The sequence below is a fragment of the Danio rerio genome, chromosome 7 (genome assembly GCF_052040795.2).
Source record: "Danio rerio strain M-AB ecotype USA chromosome 7, GRCz13ab, whole genome shotgun sequence".
Classification (NCBI taxonomy): domain Eukaryota; kingdom Metazoa; phylum Chordata; class Actinopteri; order Cypriniformes; family Danionidae; genus Danio; species Danio rerio.
The window spans coordinates 25,522,501-25,541,527 of record NC_141027.1 but is presented as its reverse complement, the minus strand read 5'-3'; the positions used below and the strand labels follow the sequence as shown (position 1 = coordinate 25,541,527).

Sequence of the window (19,027 nt, the reverse complement as noted above, 5' to 3'; positions counted from 1 at the left end):
TCAGTGTCTGACAAAACCTTTCTGTCTACCGAAGGCTGATTCTTCCAGTGTCCATCCATCCACTACTAATGATGACAATATAAACTGTTGTTCATTTTTTCTGACTGCCCCCAACTCCTCAAATCAACTACCTTGTAAAATGGCTTATTTGTACTGTTTTCACATTTCTCGATTTGGCCACCCAGCTTAATAGTACCAGGATCCTGGACTTGAGCCGGCAACAGTAGAGCCAAGGCAATGATGATGATTTCAGAGAAGGGGGATCTATGAACAGTTACAGTTTTACAGATCTCTCTGCTTTGAGGCATGCAAATGGATTATGCACTTCATCCAAAAAGGAGAATAAGAGAGAAAAAGTTCCCTTAAGTAATGCATTAGTAATGTAAAGGCATCACTTTGAACTGTTCTTTGAATAGTTTAGATCTTCTGACTAGTCATTCGTGCCATAAAGGCATTATATTTGGCACTGCTAATGCAAATAACATAAAATACCTCTGAAAGGGTCTTTGTTCCATGAAGTACAGATTGTCGCTCTGAACTTTTGTGACCTTCAGCATGTATTTTGTTTGATTCCTTTTATGAGTCAGCTTGTCTGTTTCACTTGAAGCTCTCCCTGAAACGTTGAAGAATTTTGACTGGTGCCATTTACTTTCAAACCGGACTCCTTGAAGCAGAAGAAAGACATCCCTGTGAAGTTAATAACAGAACAAAGTGGAATGAGTTGAAAGTGCATGTGGACATTTTAAGAAGCACAAATGCATACAGAATGTGCCATGGTAGCTAGTTGCTCGTTGTTTCCAAATAGCCACTAGGAATGATCAGAGAACCGAATCGAGGCAAGTTTCCAGAGGCTTCCCCTTGACTCGGTGACACCCTGCAGAGAGTCTGTCTATGGCAAACACTTATCCCAAAACAATAGCTATGTTTCTATTCAAAAATGCAATTTAATAAAGCAGCGTTTCCATCCAAAGAGTCAAAGAGAACAAAATCGTCAGTTCCTGATTAACTGCTGCCAAATATCAACAGTAAAAACAGAATTTGCTGCAGTAGGAGAAGCTGCGTGAATCTTTTCCTTATTTAATAAATTACTTGCGCTTCAGAAGACTATGCCGACATGCATTGAACGTATGGTGGCGTTTGAAGGCACGAGACCCGGAGCACAGACGCTCTTGATAGTTCTGGAGGTAATTAATAATATAACAACACTGATACTAAAACTGTTAAGGGTTTTACAATGACCAAAACAACATTTCAGATCTTTTACAGTGTGCTCAGCCTGCTGGTTTGTCCATTCACACACATATTCATCATCACATGATCTCTTATAACAAAATCACATGACTTTTTTTTAATGCGCATACTGGAATCTGTCAGTAAAAGTGTTTCCATCGTAGTTTATGTGCATCTTTTCTTATTGAATAAAAAGTCTATCCTACTTAGTTATGCGCATGTTTTTTCTATACGCATTTTTTAATTTATGCACATCTTGCCATTTCCATCAACCGTTTTTTTATGTGCATAAAAATAGGTGGATTGAAATGTAGTTAATGACATGATCCACAATCAGTGTTTTGAAACAGTGGGATCCAAAAGTGGCCATTTTGAAAATGCGGCCTTCGTGATCCAATTTAAACCTGGAAATACTTTTAGGTTTTAGAATAAAAAAACGATGAAGAAAAATAAGATTTTCTACTATTTCTAGCTCAAATAAACATTTGAACTGCTTTGAACAGACAATAACAGTGCAACAAATAACAAATACAGTGCTATTTAATAAAACATGGTCAAAGTACCTCCTGCTCTGCTGAAAGCATACATTTTTTTGTACCATTATACACAAAAAATAAAAAATGCTGTAAATCCGAAAAAGTCAACCTAAATGTGCTTTCACTAGTGGTCTTTTTGATCCCATTGTAAATTTCTTTGTACTGTATGTTCATCTCTGTCTTGGATAAACAGATCTGGAAGAGTGTTCGGAAATGGGAAGGATTCATGAGTCTTGATGAATAGTGTTTATTGTAGCTTGGCACATCCAGTCCCTCTCAGTCAACAACGTCTTTGGGCTTTAACAAAATATGTGTGTTCCATGGATTATTGCTGACTGGAAATGTGATATTTCTCAATACTTTTTTTTATATGCTCCATCTAGTCTCTCTCTTCATGTCGGTCTCCATCTTTTCACCCGCTGCCCTCTCCACTTATAATTACATGTTAAAATAAACCATAACCCAAGCAGCCACATCACCCGACAACAAAACGAACTACAATGGCATTCCCTTGTTTCGTCAAAATAATGTGGTGTTGCTTCCCAAGCCGCGTCTAAAAGTAAGAGCATCAATATTTAGCACAATGATTTGCATACAACACAAGTAGAATTGTAATGCAATAGACAATGATACGGTAGAATGAATAACATCAATAGCGCCGACAACATCATATGTTGAAACAGCCTTTGTAACTTTGTTCTACTGACCCTAAAATCACTTGTGATGTCATTGTACGTCTCACCAGACAGATGAAGAGCCACAGAAATCTGACCAACTGTTATATAATACTGCAAACTCCAAGCCACAGCTTTGTGTTTTAGCTTGCACTCCCTTTGATGGTTTTCACAGCAAACACCTCAAACTACGTCACTTCTCAATTTCATCCACTCGTCTTGCCTCGGTCGTCATCACTCCCAAACCGACACTGTGTTGGTTAGTACGATATTTCCATCCAGTGCGATGTAAAGAATCAGTCTTACATTTCTGGGCCAAACATTCCGTCTGTTTTCTAGCCGTTTGCCTGAATAAAAACAAACCAGAAACATGACTGAATGCTCTGGGCCTATCTTGGAAGATTGCGTTCACCATCAAATTACCAGTCACCAAAGTTTTGTTTACCATCGTTTGAGTGGTTGTGTGGGTTTGTCGTATTAAGTGCTTCACATTGCATCAGAGGCCGTCTCTCTGTGGAATTGAGGGAAGGCCCCTTTTCTCATTCCAGAAGTGGTTACATACACTTGGCAGCCATTGAATCCAGTAGCTAAAAGCACATGCTAGATTTTGCATTGAATTAGATTGTGACTGCAATGTAATTACAGCATTCTTCTACTATTTACTGTAACTTTAGTTGTGTTTTACACTTACTAGGTGTTTTCTAGTGTAGGTTGTTACAAACATCTGGTGATGTGAAGGCCTAAAAAGGATTAATTTGATCTTATCAAATCATTTATCTTCAGTGTATGCTTTACATGATTTGCAAGAGTCTTCTCACTGCATTTTGTACTTTATGCCAAAGAGGTGCTTGTCTACTATGCTCACCAAAAGCTTCATTAATTTGATAAAGAACGTAATAATTTACAGTATTTCAAGTTTAAATAGTGTTCTAATTTTTTATGATAAAATAACTGAATAATTAAATAAAATAATTTCAATGGCCTTTCCTGTTTGATTTCTAATTTTAAAGGGCACCTGTGATAAAAATCATCTTTTGGGAGCTGTTTGGACAGAACTGTGTGTAGGTATAGTGTGCCCACTGTCATATTGAGGTGATATAAAGACAATAAGTCTCTCTTTTTTTAATTTTTTTTGTTTTCTTTTTTTTTTTTAAATATTTGCTGATGTTAAAATAGGATGCAAATCCCTGCCATTTTGAGGCCCCCTTAATGTAACGTAGGAGTGCAATTTTCCCGCCCACTGAATTGATTGACAACCACGTATTAACATGTCTCCGTAGTAACGTGTATAATCATATCAACAAGACAGGACGTGTGCAAAGCAACTGGGATTAAAAGATCTGTTCAGCTTGCTGTGATTATCAGTCATCATCAAATGTGATCAAAAATGAGTTTTACTAGTTTAAAATGTTTTTAAAACAGTGCATGTTTGTAATGAATTACAGCGATTTTACCGTCTTCATCACCACAGTCGCATGTCAGTACAATAATAAACGAAGATGCTTCAATCCCAGTTTGTGGACATTAAATCAGGTTTATTTTGTACATTAACGTAATGGATATCCATATAGCAGTGGATATTAATGTGTATCCTGTAGAGCTGCACGATTCTGGCTAAAATGAGAATCGATATATGTATATTTTTTTTGCTTAAAATAAAATCACGATTTTCTCACGATTCTGTATATGTAAAATAAAGGTATGGTGAAAACAAACATATGGCACAACATCGATAATAATATTATGTGTAGGTCTACTGGTTTTTATAAATAATTCTATTCTACTTATAATTATGATGTTGAATTATTATGTTTGAGATATATGCTTGCAATCTGTCATATTAGACAAATTTATTCACTGGTAAAATCAGACATTTGCCATTATCAGATTATATTCAACAATATATAGGCTAGAGAAGTTATACTGACATTGTAAACATTTATTTTCATGCACAACTGTGGGTTCACTATAAAAGAAAAAACATATCACATGCTTGCCGTAATCATAACTCTAAAATGCGATATGATCATTTAAATGAAGTGCACACTTTCGGTTTCATTTTGACTGCTAAGTGCTTGTTCATACTTCGCTCGCGGCACCCAAACGATCACTCTGTGCCACAAACAGAATATTATTTACAACTGTATTACCTGTTACTCATTTTATGTTACTGTTACATCATTATATGAAGACAAAAATGACATTTTTAGGTGAATTATACCTTACAAATACATTATGTGACTCATTCAACATCATTTGGAGGTGTCAATGTCACTGAGCAACGTGTGTGAAACAGTGAAAAGACTTGTGCAGCCTCCTTTTTTTTCTCTTCTGAACTTGAAAATATGATTGACAGAATCGTAGAAATGCTGGATTAAGATCGTCTAGGGGGTTGAATCGAGACCGCGATCTTTTAACGATTAATTGTGCAGCTCTGGTATCCTGTAACATTTGCCGTTCAAAAACAGGTGAAAAGTTAAACGCATGCTGTGTGTCCTCCCGCTGTGTCTGTTTGTGTATGCGTGCGTGCGTGCATGCGTGTGCGCGACCTTGTAACGACATTGTGTGTGACTCATTGTTGCAACTCCACAACAAATACATCAAATAATTATTGGGAAAGTTCTTACTGTAGTATTTCTCACAAGTGTTATGTGTGATCTGCTTTCTTCATGTTTGTCACTGTGCTGTTTATCTGATGCAGCCAAGGGGGAGATTGAGGCACACTCTGACAGTGACCAGGGAACAGTGGGCGGAGAGAACTAGCATTAAAGGCACAGACAACAAAAACAGCCACATTGTGGCCAAAGTAGAAAATTCCAATATTCTTAAAGGTTTAATAAATAACTTGATGGGTGTTTTGAGCTGAAACTTTACAGACACAAAGGGGTAAACTAGGTGCTCTTTAACAAAATGTTTTGGAAGAAAACCACAGGTATTCTTCTTTTTTAAAAACGATTTATTAAAAAAAAATAAAGTCTGCAGTCTCTACAATTTGATAATAGTGCTAAACCATGTTAACCATACTTTTTTTTTTTCTCTCCATCTTTCCACCACACAGACACATACCGAGGTTTCACAGCATGGACCAAAGTTATTTAAAGTCCAAATGGAGTCTTTGAAACGTATGTGTATCAGTGTCTATGAGACAAGGGATAAAATAGAGTGAAAGTTTAGAGAAATAAAACCTTACAGATTATTATGCATTCTCCATGGTGACTGGAACAAACATAAGAGTGACCCTTGTTCTTTATCATCTCTTCACTAAAATGTAGCGGTAAATAAATATATGATTGCGAGAACACATTTAAATGATCAGACTGCTTCATTTCCCCAGTAGCCGAATTCAGTTTTTGACCACAATCTTTTGATGGATTTGTTGAGGCCACTCTTTCCAGTTCAAATGCCATGGAAAATCTCTTCAGTTCTGAAAGTCGAATGATGCACAGGGAATAAGTGGGGGAAGACACCAGGGAGAGTAAAACGACCTGTACAAAAACACAGAGGCTGTCCTTTTTTAGCAGGAGGCTGTCCTTTTGCTGTTTGGTTTGTGTTTGAAGTGGTACGTTTGAGGCAGAGCTCCACCAATGGCATAAGGACTTCCGTGGGCCTGCGTGCCCGAGATGGAGGTGCTCCACAGGGGAAAGCCTCTGCCAGCTCTGGCTCTGGTGCCCTGGACGGCCGCCCCAGTGGTTTGTGGTAGAGTGCCATGGCAGTGAAACCGCGGCGAGTGCTCTCGCTCCTACATACTTTTTGGTCAGACTGAAACATTACAGCCCAGAGAACGTGTCCCATCTCCGCCAGACAGCCTGCATGAGATCAGCACTGAAAACATGCGATCATGAACCCCGCCGCGCAGAGAGTTTATGAACGTGAGACTCCAAGGAAACTCAGCATGTGGCTCTTTGGTTGAATGTTGGGTTGTGCAGTTGAAAGGCTACATCAGATATGTCAAAAGCATGTTAGCATATTTACTTTGCTTTTCATATGGTGCTAAGTCAGTTACTAAGGCATTACATTTGCTTGTGTATAATGACCTGCACAGACCAAAAATATTAAACCATACACCAACACAGGCTCATTCTGAAAACGTACCCCTAAATAAATTTCTGGAGAATGCGAATTATGTAGCCAGAACTTTGTATGGCTGCATTTAATTTTTAAAACAAACACTACGACGTATGATGTCGTTCCTAGCCAGCTGACTACTTGCCTCCATGTGGACAGTTTTGCCGCTGTTATCAGTTTGTCCAGTGGCTCGCCACATATGTCGGTTGACTTGTAACCTGAAGTGGAGTTGACCGTGACGACGGGGTTCAAGTTCAGCGAAGAACGGTTCCAGACAAAAGACAAACCAGAAGCCAAAAAAAATAAAATAAACAAATAACAGGGTGAGAATGTGGTAAGATCTGAAAACGTTGGAAAAATCAGGCCGCCACTAGAGCTTTTCTTTTTTTTTCTGGTTTGCTTTTGAAAACACTGTCGGTCTGGTTTAGGGAAGTGGGTAAACGGGTCAATTGGTGCTTTTGAAAGCACTTTGGGTTTAGGGAAGGAACAGTTGAGTTTAGGGAAGGAACAGGGTCTGTCAGTCAGTCAATAGACAGTGGCCATTTTCAGAATAACCTGGGTTTGCACAAATTTCATGATCATGCTAATTCCTATTGAAATGACTGGAATTCTGGTGAATGTTTACAACAGTATATGTAATTGCATCTCAGGTGTTAAAGCACTGATGTTTTTGTGTCTTGCTGCACTTAATAATTTTATATATATATATATTAAGTACATGCAGATAATTCAAAATTTGTAAAGCCTGAGGCACACCAAGCTGACATCAACAATTAGAACAAACCACAAATGATCCCTGATCCCGTCTGGATCAAAAGCTGTGTGTGAACTCACTGAACAGTGAACAGCTTACTTAACTGAGAATATGCGTTCAGCACCTGATTGACATGATGTATCTTTCCACACCTGCAGGTGGTAGAAGCTGTATTGTCATTCCACAATCAAAACTTGGAGCTCTGTAGTGCTGTACACATAAAGCAGTGTTTACGTGCCATTTTTACAGTACTTTTCACTCATTAAAGAGGGATTAATTCATTGGCTTGTGAGTTTTAAAGCCAGAAAAAGTGCATCAATGGTGAATTAAAGAAGTGTTGAAGTCTTATAAATAATCCCGTCAATGGCAAGGAGAGAAAGTAGATGTAGGAAGAGGCATTTTTAGGCTTAATTGTTTCTCAGAAAATAATCCTTTTTGTCAAGCCCCTTTTATCTCTTACTCTCACCTTCTGCAACTTGAAAACAGTGGAAGACTCTAGTGAGGACACTTCTCTTTGATTGTGGAAAACAGAACATCTAATATTTAAACTATTGTGAGTAACAGATCTAGGAAATGCAGAGTTCAGTTCATGTTTGTTGCCTGGGGTTGCCATGACAGGCAGCCTCCTTGAATTCATCTCGAGTCTAAAAGAATAGAGCTTTTTCTCTTATCCCTTTCTAATGTCACCTTGCCAGGTTCAGATCAAAATCATGTGTGTATTTGATTACTTTGACCCAATGGAGACTGCGCTCGTGTAGTCTGAAGCTGCTGTGTTAGTTGAGCCTGTTGACTCTTTTCTCACTCGGTTCCAAAAAAAAATTCTTGACAGCGTTGAATGAAACCTTGTTAAAGCGAACGCTTAATTTTATTCACACTTAACCTATTTACACAACCAAGCTGTCCCTTGAGATGAAAGATTTTTTTTTAAAGGAAAGACCTGGCAGCACTTGGCAACCCTAATCTGGCAACGAAGGCAATAACATATTACATAAGGAGCCACTATTACTGTTTAGGGCTGGTGCAATTGATGTTTTTGACCCAAAGTGACTTGCGTTTTCAAACAGTTTAAATGGCAAAGACATTAAGGTCTGTTTGTCAGCGCAGTTTAATATTTAGAATTAAACTCGCTAATTGTAGTCCCTACAGACTGTGATCACTTTATTGTTATAGAGATCACCAGATGACATATATCTAGTGTGCTGAGTGCCTTACAACACTAGAGATCTGTACTTATAAATTAAGCCCGGACAGCAATACACTTTGTACAGAGAACCACAAGTGACCCTTTTATTGGATTCCATTGAGTCACTATTGCCAGTAACCAATACAACAACGCAGCAAAACAAACCGGGAGCTGCCATGTTGTAAGTCCAGCCATCACTGAACAACAAAAAATACATTTAGTTGGAGTTGTTCTTTTGAAATCACTGCCCAAGTGTAACATAAATACAGGCCTGAAAATAGGATTCAGCTGTAAAGTTCATATCAATTCCCAAACACACGCATCCATGAGCAGAAATTTTTCAATCCGGGCTAAAGGTTGATATCTATTTAAATGCTCGAAGCTACTTAGTGTTTTTTTTAACTTTTTTTTTCGTATTGTTTGTTTATCAGTTTGTTTTCGCTTTGGGGTAGCACAAATTACTCTGTCAGAAGTGTTGTTTAGAGTAAATGTGTGTATAATATGTAAATATACACTGCACTATTTCTTCATGCTTCTACAATACAACTAAATCACTCGCATAGGTGACCAAATTTGTCACTGGCTAATGAACTGTTAGATTTCACTTAGAACATGTTCTGTCTAGTCATCTTATTTTTCAGTAAGAACAGGTGTAGCTATTGTAACTTAAATGTGTCAAGACTTCATTCACTTTCAAAGATTTTTAGCTAGAAAAAAATAGCTTGTTGAGCTTCTTGATGTTGCAAACTTTACTGCTAACGAAACCAAGTTATTCACGTGCACGCGCAAACCCGGGAGATTTGAAACCTGCGGCCCCGCCCTCTAACACAGAAACCCAGACACACACACCACACAAACACACACACACACAAACATGCCGGTCGATTGTAGTCACATTGCAGATGGATATTATTGAGTCTCTACCCAAAGATGAAACCTCAGCATTTTAACCAAGCAGTTGGAAACTACTGGAAACTTCTGGAAACTACATGCTACAAAGAATACTTCATCGGCGTTTGTTGAAAGAAGGATCAGTAAAGAGTAACTGGGTTTCTTCCTCCATTTCTCAAGTGTAAGTACGTGCGATTAAAGTTGCCTCGTTTACTCTAGCTTGCAAATGTATTTAGTTGTGATTTGTACTGTACTGTATGAGGTTAACTCGCTTTATTCTCATATCGCGTGCAAAGCCACCTTAAAAACACGACACGTGCTGCTTTGTTTACGGAGCTCCGTGGAGGAGGGTAGTGTGTGTGTGTGTGTGCGTGCGTGCGTGCGTGTGTGTGCGCGCGTGCTGTCGTCCGGAGGTGTGTGTGTGTGTGTGTGTGTGTGTGTGTGTGTGTGTGTGTGTGTGTGTGTGTGTGTGTGTGTGTGTGTGTGTGTGTGTGTGTGTGTGTGTGTGTGTGTGTGTGTGTGCGCGCGCGTGCGCGTGCGCGTTGTCGTCCGTAGGAGGGTTAAGTGTTTGTTTGTGTGTGTGTTTGTTTGTGTGTGTGTGTTAGCTTAGAATTTTATTTAGAACATTGTCTTTTTATTTCATTTGCATGAATATAATTATTGTCTTCTTGATATCGGCTTCATCCTTAGAAATTATGTATTCAAATAAGGATGCAAAAATTAACTGATTTTACTATCAACCTTGCTTTAATTCATCACTGCTAGTTAATCATAAAGGCTTCTCAACACCGCATTTCTGTACAGAGCAAAACTGCAGCAACTAAACAAAGTTATACCAACTGTGGGCTATTTAAAGTTCTGAGCTTGTACACCGATACTAATATGCACGCACATTAGATTAAAGGCTGATTTTTAACTATGGCTGAGGCTATTAACTAAGGACCATTCCCACATCCCGTCTTTTGTGTGCGCAAGTTTGTTATTTCCAATGTAAGCGCTCAGCTTGTGTGCGCATATTGGCAGCGACACACATGTGCGTTTTCTAGGCACACCTAGTTGAAAGAATGGCCTGAGCCTAAAACTTTTTAAGCTTATTTTTAAGTCCGAAGAGAAATGGAATACTGTTTGTTCTTTTGTTATTATTTTGTGCTGTATTAATTGATTACTTAGCAGCAGTAAATAACACTTTAAAATATAAGTTTTCATGTGATTTACTAAACTAGTAGTCTTTCAGAATTAATGAATGCATAATCATCATGTTAACCATGAAACCGTGATTATTACTTACACTATCATTGTACGAGCCAAATCTATAATTGTTGCATCCCTATTTTCAAATCACATCCAAAAACATCAATCAACCCCATGTGTTCTTTGAACCACAATGACCAATTGTGCACTAATGCGGTGGTTCTCAAACTGTGGTACGGGCTTCATTCTAGTTGTACATGGAGGAATGAAATATGTCATGTACATGCTACATATATTTCAAAATTTATTTAAAATGATGTATATAATATGCTATATATGACATATAGCCTATATTTCTGAGGTAATCTGCCACATTTTTTTTTAACTGTGCAGAGTTGCAGCTGCTTTACTGGGCCTACTACGCTACTGTATTTCAATACTGCTCATTTTGGTGGTTCTTGGAGAGACAATTTTTTTTTTTGAGGTGGTACTTGATGAAAAAAAGTTTGAGAACCACTGCACTAATGTATTCAATAATTATTTTTTGTGTGAGACTGGATTTGACCACAACATTCAGCTCGGTTGATGTCATGAGCTTCCCCGTGTGCATGCCATGAACAATAGCTAATACAGTAGAGACACACTTAGTACCAACAGCTCTCTAGTTGTGGCCTGCATCAAAGACATACAGCATAATGCATTTCCAGCAAACTCCGCCAGAGAAAAAAAAAAAATCATAGCTCCACTTGCATGATTGGTGTTCCTAATCATTTATGTCCTTTTCTTAAAGAAGTACAAAGTTTTTGTGTTCTAGATCTTATTTCCTACACGTCAGGATAAGCCTCGACAGAAAATCATAATTCAGATTTTTGTGTGTGTGTGTGTGTGTGTACGCATGTGCGTCTCTGTATGTGTATATACTGTAAGTAAATGGAACTGGGTTTTATGAACAAAGAGAACATTCAGATGGTGCCATGGAGACGACGCTGCCGGGGATGTTAAGCCACCGGCGCTGGAAAAATGTTGAGATCCAGAACAGAGGCAGGGGTTTGGGATCTCTCGGTGCACGTTGATAAAAAAAGAGAGAAAAACCCATACACTTCCCAATGTTTCTCAGGAGTAGAGCTTCACATGCACTGCCAGTTTTGTCCTTTGTTCAAGTCTGACAGAGTTGAAAGTTTGTGCTTTACCGTCACGCTCTAGAAAAGAATTCATTAATGGGGTCTCATTCAGAACGGACTGCATTATTTAATAGCGGAAACGAATGGCCTTCCATAACTGTTCTCACACCTAAGTTCCCCCACTAATCGGGACAGAGCATTGTACTAAAGTATGCGAGTATAATGATATTTAGTAGAGCCACAACACTGCTGGGGGACAAAACATACAGCGAGACAAATTTAAACCATTTCCTTTCCTTGTGGAATTACTGGACTTTTTTAGCGAGACAGAAACATACGGCCCAGCCAGTGTAGTCAAATTGCCAAGCAAATTGCTTTTATGAACCAGTTCTTTTTAGTTTATCAAAACCATACAGTACTATGCCACCAGGGTAGTCCGAATATAGCTTTTTGGGGATTTAAAGTGATACAGCACGACTTGTGTAGTCCAACCAGTTCCCAAGCAATTGAGTGAATCAAATTTTGTCGTTTCATTTGTTTCTGGTTGATAATGACAATGTGATAAAGTTAAAGATGCACTTTATCCATTTTATTAGAAATGTATTAATTTATTTCTGCAACATTTTGTTAGTTTTAGTTAATTGCTTTATTTAATTCTAGATGTTACATTTTGTGAGGGAGTGCACTTGCAGGGGATTCGTTGAGCTTCCTTGAGCTCTTTATTTGGTAGACATTTAAGCATGTCTCATTAAATGATTCAAGGTTGAAATTGTGTATGCTCTCTTAGTATGATAATGTAGTAAAGTTTTTGATATTTATGGTCTACAGTTAAAAGAATGTTAATAATTGTCATGATTGTTGTTTTATGTGTGAGCTAAAGTGATCTAGAATGCCAGTCGCAGTTCAGTAATATCACACGAGAGGGCTGTTTGCTGAATATCAATTCATGTGTTCATTTTAATAGAGTAGACTGTTTATTATCATACCTTTTCCCCCATTTTTTTTTTTTATATTTTCAAAAGTAGTTCCAAACAAAGTTGGAACAGAACATTTATGCAGTTACAGTACAGTGTACTTGTATAAGTAATTTGTAAAATAAGGCAACCATAAGCAAGCTTTGTACTTGGTTATTTCCCCCACTGTATAAAATGCAGGGTTGCCCACGATTTATTCATGTTGTCCCAACACAAATCGATTGAGTTAACTTAACTCTTTTAACAAATTTATGTGGATTGATCATAAAATAATTAAGTTGTCCCAATGAAATCTCAAGAATTCTGTTGATTTCAGCTTACTTTAAATAAGTAGTTTGAACAAGTATATATGTATATATATATATATATATATATATATATTTTTTTTTTTTTTTTTTTGAGTGCAGTTTTGTAGACATTATAATGCATTTATTGTATTTGCATGTGAAATAACATCAAGTTGTATTATCATTATTCAAGTGGAAAAAATTGAGTTTTGCTGCACATGCCTTAAATGAACAAAATTGCACTTAACCAACCTAAAAAACTGTAATGTATTACAGCATTTTTTTTTATTAAAGTATAATTTATCTTTGGTTCTAATTATAAAACTTAATTTAATCTATATCAAAAATATTTATTGTGTTCAAGAAAAAAAAAATTACATTAACATACAAATTAATTTACAAAATTAATTTTACTATAGAGACACATTAAATATATTTTTACTTTAGTATAGAGTTAAAAAAAAAAACTTTTCAAAACTTAGACCAAAGTATAATCTTGCTTTAGACCAAACTAAAAAATACTGCAATTTCTCTACTTAATTTACTATTTACCCTCTCATTATAGTTTTGACTTGGATAAAAATGAAAACTGTATTCTTATATTATTCAAAATATTTTTACTACCCAAAAAAAAAAAAAATACAAACCCAAAAGTGAAATATTGTTTTTATAGATAATGAATTCATTTAATTACCTTGGTTTGACTTAAAATCAAAAACCAAGTAAATTTGTACTTTGAATTAAACTATAATAAATGCATATAAAGTTAGCAATATGCTATTGCTAGTTATTTTATTTTCTAAAATGAGGTAAACTATCTGCTGTTGCTTTCAGTATGGCTATCACCCAAGACAGTAACAACAAAACGCACATTAGAAATACATAAAAACTGAAAACAGATAAACAGTACCTTGTTAAATGGTCACATACTGATAAATTTGCTGGTTTAAAGTAAACATATTACTTAAAAAAAACAAAGATTTTTATGTTTATTCAGAGGCTTGGTTCTTTGCTTTAAGGCAAATTGAATAAAACAAGTTAGAATCAGAAACCATACACTGTAAAAAATTCAGGGTTCCACACAATTCATTCATGTTGTCCCAACACAAATCAATTAAGTTAATTTAACACTTTTAACAAATTTATGTGGATTGAACATAAAAAATTAAGTTGTCCCAATGAAATCTTAAGAATTGTGTTGATTTTAGCTCATTTTAATTAAGCAGATTGAACAATAATTTTTTGAGTGTACATTTTCACTTGATCCAATATAAAAATGTACTTTGAATAAAAGACAGTAGTTTGACACATTTTGAGTTATTTGGTTTTTTGGGGGGCTATTTTTGATTGACCTTTGGACTAATAAACTTTAAAAAATTAATACTGCTTGTTCAAGCTGCCTGTTTAAAATAAGCTGAAACAAAACAATTCTTGTCATTTCTTTGACCAATTTATTTGTTTTATGTTCAGTCCACTTAAATTTGAAATCATTAAGTTAACTTAAGCATTTTGTGTTGGGGACAACAGGAAAGAATTGTGTTACTCCAACTACCTGGTTAGGGGATTTGTAGTTCCCAGCATGCTGTGTGTGAGATTGAATTAAAAGAGGGAAATGTTGACAATAAAAGTAATCTTAGGTGTTTAAAGTTAATAGAAAGACATGTTAAGAGTTTAGTCTTCACTTTAGTTTGTAGTTTTGGATAATTTTCATGTAATGCTTTGAGTTTTAAGATGCAGAAGCACCCATGCTTTGGGTGTTGGCAGCTTAATTAGCAAAACTGCAGTTTGTTGCTTTGCTCAGTGAGCAACAATTGTCCTAAATTATTCCTTAATCCTCAGTCTCAATCAACTGTGTATGTAACTCATGCTTAAAAATGGCTCTTTTTTTCATTTAGGATAACTTCAATAAAATCTAAGAGACTTGGAAATGTACGACACGTAGACATACAGTATATAATATTATACGTTTGTGTTTATGTGTTTAAATAAAAATAATATTTAAAGTTTCATTTGATAATTCCGTTAGACCAAATTAATTGCATTTAATTGTGTAAATAGATTTTTTTTTAATGTTGTTGATGCTACACAAATTGATTAGATGGACATTCTGCCCTCAATTAAATTGAGTTCATCCAATGAGTTATTTTTTTAGAGTGTATAGACCTGGCAGTACTGGTGCACAAGGTAAGATTAAGTAAACTAAAAAATATATATATATTTTGCTGCTTGTTTAAACTACTTATTTAAAATGAGCTGAATCAACACAATTCCTGAGCTTTTTTGGGACAACCTAATTGTTTTATGGTGCGGTGGCACAGTGGGTAGCAATGTCGCCTCACAGCAAGAAGGTCACTTGGCATTTCTGTGTAGAGTTTGCATGTTCTCCTCGTGTTCGCATGGGTGTACTCTGGGTCCTCCAGTTTCCCCCACAGTCCAAAGACATGCGGTAATTGAATTGGGTAAGCTAAATTGTCCGTAGTGTATGTGTGTGTATGAGAGTGTTTGGGTTTTTCCTATTGATGGGTTGCAGCTGGAAGTGCATCCGCTACGTAAAACATGCTGAATAATTTGGCAGTTCACTTGGCTGTGGCGACCCCAGATTAATAGAGGGACTAAACTGAAAAGAAAATGAGTAAAGGAATATTTGTTTTATGGTCACTCCACTTAAATTTGTAAAAACAATTAGGTTAACTTAATCGATTTGTTTTGGGATAACATGAAGGAATTGTGTGAAACCCAGCATTTTTTACAGTGTACCTAACTGCATTTTTCTGCTGTGTGCACCCATATAACCGAACATTTCTCTTCACTAGCCAGGTGTCGCTGAAACCTCAGGCTATGTAGCAGCGGGGTATTCAGAAGCAGGGGCCCGAACAGACATCCCACACTGATCCCCCTCTGGTGGACTACAGGGGCCAACGGAAGTACCGCCCTCTGTGTCTCCACACTGTACACCCCCCTCCAGACCCCCAAACTATGTCCACATTGGATCCTGGGTTCCCTCAGGGTGTGAGGGGCAATTAAGCTCAGTACAGACGCCTTTTCTTAGGGTAAAAAACACCCCGCTACCCACAAAAACCGGCCCCTGCAGTGTATGGTATTTATTTGCCTCCTCACACACGTGTACACATATGCAGACACATTCTTGACTAAGTGCATTCTCATAGCATGGCCCACATTCTGCCCTGCCTCTCACACCTGGAACCAATGTGTGAACAGCCAAATGAAGGAAGGTACCAATGAATTAATGAAGGAGCAAGTGTACAGAGAGGAGTAATGAGAAGCTTTATTCATCTTTATTAATACACATATGTGCACACACACATCATTAGAGCCACACAATATATGTAAAGCTAATTTTCTCAGACCTCTATCTGAATACTTCTGTCAAAGATTGTCGCATTAGCCGTTCTTTTTTCAAATGGATTATTGTAAGCATTAGTTGGGAAAGAGATGAGTTAGTTTATGAAGAAAAGACAGCGCCTGGATCGGTTTAAATTTACAAAAAGATTTCCGAATAGAGTACATAAAGGCATATCAATTTGCCTTATCATATCAAAAAGTGCCAGCTTTAATGTTTCAAATAACTTTTGATGTCACCTATATATATATATATATATATATATATATATATATATATATATATATATATATATATATATATATATATATATATATATATATATATATATATATGTATATATATATATATATGTATATATGTATATATGTATATATGTATATATGTATATATGTATATATGTATATATATATATATATATATATATATATATGTATATATGTATATATGTATATATGTATATATGTATATATGTATATATATATATATATATATATATATATATATGTATATATGTATATATGTATATATATATATATATATATGTATATATATATATATATATATATGTATATATATATATATATATATATATATATATATATATATATATATATATATATATATATATGTATATATATATATATATATATATATATGTATATACATATATATATATATATATATATATGTATATACATATATATATATATATATATATATATATATATGTATATATATATATATATATATATATATATATGTATATATATATATATGTATATATATATATATATATATATATATATATATATATATATATATATATATATGTGAGATAATAGTTTCATTGTCTTTTGGTATAAAAAATAAATTTGGTCACTTTATTTTAAAACCCAATGAAATGTATAAACGCAATTAATAAAAAAATAAACCATTAACTATTACGTTTGCCTCAAACTCCTAATTTGCTGCTGAATGATTGTTATTAAGGTGGTAGTTAGGTTAATGTATTAGGACTGATTAGGGATGTAGAATAAGACCATGTAGAATATGTTCACTATACACTCATCTGCCACATTATTAACGGGCCATGACATCCCCCATTTTCGGTTCAAGTCTACCTCAGAATTAAAAAAAAAAAAAAGCATCATAATGGGGGTGGAGCTCCGCGATCAGAGGCAGGAGTGGGTGTGGCCAGCAGAGCAGGGGAGAAGGAGGGGAGCGAACAACTGTTGTCAGTTGTCTCACAAAATAAGACACAAACCCTGAGGAGACCCATGCTCTCCCAACAAAAACGCTTGCTGCACACAAACAGCTTGCTGCATCGGCCCTGACAGGATCGTGGGGAAAAACAGGCAACAAACCCCTTGGATCATGAAAACAAATATGACCCTTCATGAACGGCTAAATACTGTGTGCCGTGGGTCCATGGACGTGGTCTCGCCCAGCCATCAACATACTGTAGGGTCTCACAGCTTGGCACTGGCAGGTCTGTGTCTTGCTTTCGCAAAACATGTGCAGTCCTGAATAATTATGAAGCCGGCTCTTGTCATATGATAAGGAAACTCCACTATGAATAATAATGAGAAACCGATGCGTCATCTTTGCACTTACAGTTTTCCGCTATGTCACAGATTTTGATCCCACCTCAAAAATCATTTTAAACCCAAAAGCTGAAATTAGCTGACAAAAGCTATAAATTATCCAGTTTTCCCCACAATTAAAGCTGACAGGTGCTAAGATTGTCTTAACTGATGCTCAACACACACAAATCTACTTGAGGGTTTCTTGAACCTTTAAATACACCTTACTGAGATTCGAGTTACTGTTGCCTTTCTATTAGCTGGAACCAGTCTGGCCATTCTCCCCTGATCTCTGACATCAATAAGGTGTTTGCGCCCACAGAACTGCCGCTCCCTGGATATTTTCTCTTTTTGTGGACCATTTTCTGTAAACCCTAGAGAGGGTTGTGTGTGAAAATTCCAGTAGATCAGCAGTTTCTGAAATACTCAGACCAGCCTGTCTCTCCCCAACAACCATGCCACATTCAAAGTCGCTTAAATCACCTTTCTTCCCCATTCTGATACTCTGTTTAAATGCAGCAGATCGTCTTGACCAGTTGTGCTCAACCCTGTTTCTGGAGATCGACCTTCCTGCAAAGTTCAGCTCCAACCTTGATCAAACACACCTAAACCAATTAATTAGGACCTGAACGGCACTTGATAATTACAGGCAGGTGTGTTTGATATGGGTTGCAAATGAAATCTGCTGGAAGGTTGATCTCCAGGAACAGGGTTGGTCACACCTGGTCTTAACCATGTCAACATGCCTAAATGCATTGAGTTGCTGCCTTGTGATTGGCTGATTAGAATTGTTTGTGTAATCGATGTACTGTGACAGAATGTTCTTCTATAACTTTCTTTTACAAATGGAATAGATTACTGACTGATACAATTAATATTTTGCCCCTCCCCACATTCTATGCAATCAAAATAGTTTGCATTGCTGTAATATCACTGTAAGTAATGCAAATCTTCTAGAAATACAAGTTGAAGTGCGTATAGGAAACATTAATGCACAGACAGGACTAAAACACATCCACATATGGTTTGGTGTGAATTGTTAAACACCCTTTGGCGTGAGGCTATGGCTTATTTGTTTACAAGATGAGTTCGGTCAAAGCTGCAGAGTATGTTTAAGAGGCTGGCTTTCTTTGTAGTTACCCAACATGAAATTAAAACAACATTATGTTCTTAC

The 19,027-nt window shown here is 36.3% G+C and overlaps 1 protein-coding gene across 25 annotated transcripts in view; it reads left to right on the top strand.

Annotated features, from left to right (window-relative positions):
- LOC147835989 (uncharacterized) overlaps window positions 1-19,027 on the top strand; it is a 198,225-nt gene that overhangs the window by 23,619 nt on the left and 155,579 nt on the right. The window contains exon 5 of one of the 25 annotated variants that reach the window (XR_015495666.1): window positions 15,720-15,851. The exons of 23 other annotated variants lie outside the window; for them this stretch is intronic. Coding sequence is in view for 1 of the 2 variants with exons in the window: in XM_087261106.1 (XP_087117232.1) it covers window positions 15,720-15,797 (78 nt within the window). In the remaining variant the exon portion in view is untranslated. Of the gene's footprint in view, window positions 1-15,719; window positions 15,938-19,027 lie in introns of those variants that run through there. One more of the 25 variants, XM_087261106.1, reaches the window with a different exon arrangement.